Genomic DNA, 5,167 nt, shown 5'->3' with positions numbered 1-5,167 from the left:
TTGGAAGATTTTTATAAAAATATTTCTTCCTTTTTCTCTAAAAACCAAGGAGTGTAAGGCATGGCTTAAAAGAGAATCCAGTCGATTACTATAAGGTCATTGCCATGATTTAGAAGCATGGGACTTTATCAACATTAGGCATGGAGGTAGTGTTCTAAAAGGCGTGAGGCGCGACTTCTTCGTTTCAAAAAGCCTCATGGTGGTTTTGTTAGGCGTGGTGCATGGATATGTGTGATATGGCGCGCCGTGACACGTTATGACGTGTTGTGGCACGAGTTTTTTTCTTTCGATGCACATTTTTTTTTGTTCTTTGTTATGCCTTTTCTGATCGGGCATACTAATATTGAGTTGTGGTTAACTTTTTTCTATTAGTTGTTAATATAACACTTTTAAAAACTTGATATATTTGATATAAATTTATATTTGTGTGATAATATAATTATAAATTAATACAAAATTGTCGCCTTACATCATGCCTTGAAAAATGTCATGGCCTCGCCATGGCTCGTAAAGTTTAAAGTTTTTCTTTGCCGCCACGCCACGTCTTACGCCTTTTAGAACCTTGCATGGAAGTATGGAGAATCTTAAGAGGTTGACACACAATGGGTAAAGGATTAAGATAAAAAAAGGCTTTTGATCTAGTCTTTCTCTCACTCTTGGAGTCATCCACTTCCTTCTCTTTCTCTTTTTTCATTCTTCTAAGTTTTAAGACATAGTAGAGAAAATATATACTTGAATATTATCTTTTAAGACAAAGTCATTCATTTGTCTTAAAATCTTAAGAGTTTGGGACTACCATCCGAGTCAATTTGGTAATTGTTGGTGAATACCATTAGAGGAGTTCTTCTTGACTCTTGTCACACTTCATCAAGTATCAACCTCCCTTGAGGAGTCAAAGTTTTCAAAAGTTGTTACTTTCTTCCTTCTATGGTTGTTTTTATCTTTCATGTTCATGAAAAAAGATCTTTGGTAGGAATAAAAATATTTTATGTATTTCAAACTTTATAATGTTTCCGTTGTCAATTTTGTCGTTTTAGAAACTGAATTGTTGAATAAATCCCAACAGAAATAATCAATCCTAATACCTTTACCTGTATCAAGAAAGACTGAGAGGCCATTTTTAGTTATGTTTTGTGGCTTTAGGATGCGTGGTAAGATACATTGGACTAAACACCCTACTAATTTGTAGTTTAATTCGACTAATTTTGGTACCTTTTCTTTTTGTACATTTATACATTTCTTAGGTGTATCCTACCGTTAATATTTATAGGCCATGTCCCTCTATTTGGGAACCACTTGCCGTTAATGTTCATTGTAGTTGGTATGGATAGAAACCATGAAACCTACTCATAGCATTTGGTTTAGGAATTATAGAGTGTGATGAATCTTAGGCAGGGTTCTTAACGAGGTTGAATGAATGTCTTGAGGACAGTATGGAAGTCGACTTTATAAGCTATATATCCATTCCAATAGAATATACCCTTAGTGTTGTCGTCCCATATTAATATCACAGGTTGTTGTTGTAGGAATATAGCTAAGAATGTACAGGCTTCGATCGGAAGCAATAGCGTAAAGGAACGGTTGTTCTTGCAGACATCAAACACGTATAATGTCTTTGAATTTTACTTATATTTGGATAGACTTCAAAATGTTATCGGCAATGTACTTAATGAGAATGAACTTGTTTGGCTTGACGATATTGCTATTGTCAAATGCGCAAGGGTCTTTTTTCCTAAAGTTCGTTTCAATGCAAAGCCAGTTGATATTTTCATGGTTGTAAAAAAGTTATCAACCTCTAAACAGGAGTTACATTTAACGCAGTGACGTCGGAGGCAAATAAATAATTATATACTTATTGTCGTTGTGTTAGTATATATATAAACAATTTCATTTCAAAGGTGGGATCTTTGGCGATCTAACCCCTTATGATGAGACGGTGGTTCAAAAAATGATGCACAAATCTGAAACCTGTGAGGCAAGACATGTTTCTGGCGATAGATTTGATGTAATTGATTTTTTGCACACCGAACTGGTACAACTCGAGCATATGATTTGTACATGTGGGAAATGACAAAACAAATGGTAGCGGCATTGTGAACTCTATAGACATTTACCAAATAGTTCATGTTAAGCTAACTTTCACAAATGGCCACATACTATTTGCGAATTGATGTATTCGAAAATTAATTTTTTTTATAGATAACACAAAATCACAAGTGAAATGCCGATTTCGCAAATGAAGAGACAAAATGGAAGGCGTGTTAGCCTTAGCGGCGATTTCATTAGCTATTTTTGGATAAATGCTAATTTTTTGGATTAAATCATAAAAAATTATACTATTTTTGTAAATTTCTCTAATTAACAAGCTCTATAAAAACTAAAGTCTTTGCTTTCTGAAAATTCATATATAATAGTTTTTTCAATTTTAAAATTTTTTATAATTTTATAAAGGGTAATTTTATACATAACCCCACTACATACACACATACATTATTTGGTGTACTTTTTATGAATGGAATGATGTATAGACTCATGATTTAACGATTTATTTTTCTAAGGCTACAGGGAGTAAAAGATGTTATGTTATGTGTCATATCATCTTTGAAACCATAGTTTGTCAAGTCATTAATTTTGTCACACACCATAAATAACATGAGATTTTGGGTGGATCAATTTGGTTTTAAAATAAATATATAAATAAATAAACTCTCATCAAATGGTCAATGGTCTAGCGGTAAGGAGTGTCCCTCTCATACGAGAGGTCATGGGTTCAAGTCTCGATGGAGACATATGTGATTATTTAGAAGTAGATTAGTTAGTCTCTTTCTCTCACACACATCGGCACTAACATGTCATTTTCCTTTGTTATTTTGTCATGTCATGTTTAAGATGTGATGTTTGTACTTTGTATGGCATGCCAAGAAAAATGTCAAAGTCTTTTTTGCCTCCCACTCCCCAAGCTTAATGAATACTACCTTTCTTCCAAATTAATTGTCCACATTTGATTTTTTTTAGTTTTTATTTTTCATTTTTTACCTTAAATATTTTCATTTTAATAGATAATACTTGATGCAAAATATATGGATAGATTGTATTTTAAATGTCTTTTTATTATTATAAATTTTATCAAGTAATATATAATATAAATAAAAATATTTAATGTCAAAATTAAAAAACAAAAACTTTAAAAATCAAAAGTAACAATTAATTTGGGACAGAGAGAGTAACATAGTAGTATCTTTTCGTAGCAGCCGTTATAAAAACTCTTAAAAAGCTTGTACCCCTAGTGTTGATGATCAGCTCTTTCCTCTTTTTCCCTGGATATTTAATGCAAAAATTCAAAATAATAAAGCCCCCATCCACCACCATCCGGTATATTCAATAGTTGGCGTGGTGGTAGCTGGAATGTAATGTATTCAAGTATAAAATATAAATACACAACTTATCGTTTTATTTTCATAAAAGGTGGTAGCAATCACAAAAACAATAAAATGATAGCCTTGCATCAATTATTTCATAACCATTTTCATTTTTCACACAAAACATATAATAATAATAATAAATATATCAAAATGTTATCTCGTTCTTATCCATTATGATGTAAAAGCAATAAAAAATATTTTTTCACACTCATTAATTATAAAACTCGCATCAAATATTTAATAAAACAATAGAAAAATCCGACCGGCGGGCTGCTTGCTTCCACAAAAACAGTAAGCACGCCGCTGCCCTTCATTAAACCCTAAACCCGGTTCACTTTAGAACTGGACCGGGCTCGAGAACGTCTGACCGAATCCCCAATTCGCCGGAACAATATCGGAAAACGTTTTCGTCACACCGTCGGTGGTCGTCACCATGAACGACATCGATTGACCATTCAAGTAGGAATTCGATTGCCAATTAGCTCCCCAATTTCTCGACATCGCCATCCATCCCGTTTTCGATCCCTTCACTTTCACCGACTGAATCGATCCCGCGGCGCCGATGTTGCTTATCAGAACTAGCTCGAAGTAGTCTCTGCCATTGACGGTGAACCTAACTCCGCCGTGTTTCTTACACGGAACTCTGTAAAAGAAACAAAACCCACAAATCAAAATCAATATAGAAACTACAAAGTCTTGATTTTTGATCCATGAAAGAGAGAGAGATTGGGACCTTTGGTAGATAATTGGGACGATTCCGCCTCTGTAGATTCCGATTTTTTCCCACGCAGGTTGCGCCATGTCGAAATGCTGGCGCGGCGGGTTGCACCATCCTCCGTCGTCACTCGGCTGAGCGAAATTTGGTGGGCAGAAGTTTGTGGCGGTGATTGTTACCGACGTTCCTTTGATGCACCACCGTGGGTCTGCCTTGTAATCGCATATGAGTTTGTAGCATTGGCCGCAGGCGGCGCCGTCATTGAAGAGAGCAGTACTTAGTGCAGCAGTTCTTGTACCATAACCCGTAGAGTACAAATTACCATATCCACAAGCACCCCCTGCAGTAATTAACACAAAACAACCTTTAATAATAATATAATTAAATAAAAATAAACATATATGTCACAAATAACTTATACAATTACAAGGTTAATACATGTTGAAATATTACTAAATCGATAAATTTAACTAAAAATACATATATGCATGCGTACACATTTTATTGAATCTATTGTATACATATATGTGCATTACATATAAATATACTCAGAAAACAAATAAAAATTAAGACATTGCAATTAATCGATTTGGGATGAATGCATACCCATTGTTCCAGAAGCATCACTGCCACCATAGAAGGTGGCATGAGCACTGGTCCAGCCTGAAGCAGTAAAAGCATGGACATAAGGTAGGAGAACATATAGAAGGATTAGCAATAGAAACCCTAATTTCGCCATTTTTATTCTGCAAAAGAGCTGAAGAAGAAGAAGATGATGATGATGATACGGAAAGATGAGGAGAATATGAGGTACTTAAATAGTAACAAATCCAACAATGTCACATGTAAGTCTGTAAGTAGGGAATAGAAATTAAATATGTACATTATTAATATATTATAATAGAATTATCTGTGCACAGGAACCAAGAAATTCTTGAATTTGATTGCAATTGTTCATACGTTGTATCGCAACACATGAAAAAACCTACAGAAGATCCTTCAATCCCAATGGACCGAACTTCATCAAATT

General features: G+C 34.3%; 1 protein-coding gene across 1 annotated transcript; it reads right to left on the bottom strand.

Annotated features, from left to right (window-relative positions):
* Positions 1–3,482: 3,482 nt before the first annotated feature.
* LOC145138853 (expansin-A11-like) lies at positions 3,483–4,894 on the bottom strand. Its single transcript, XM_079072868.1, has 3 exons — positions 4,744–4,894; positions 4,156–4,477; positions 3,483–4,065 (listed from the first exon to the last, which is right to left on the bottom strand). Exons 1-3 carry the CDS (start codon positions 4,874–4,876, stop codon positions 3,759–3,761), a joined length of 762 nt encoding a protein of 253 aa, XP_078928994.1. The 5' UTR covers positions 4,877–4,894; the 3' UTR covers positions 3,483–3,758.
* Between the last annotated feature and the right edge of the window lie 273 nt (positions 4,895–5,167).

Source organism: Lactuca virosa, chromosome 9, assembly GCF_052849685.1.
Source record: "Lactuca virosa cultivar CGN04683 chromosome 9, Lactuca_virosa_CGN04683_v6, whole genome shotgun sequence".
NCBI classification, from domain to species: Eukaryota; Viridiplantae; Streptophyta; class Magnoliopsida; order Asterales; family Asteraceae; genus Lactuca; species Lactuca virosa.
The sequence above is the reverse complement of the archived record's forward strand: the minus strand, read 5'-3'. Positions and strand labels throughout refer to the sequence as shown.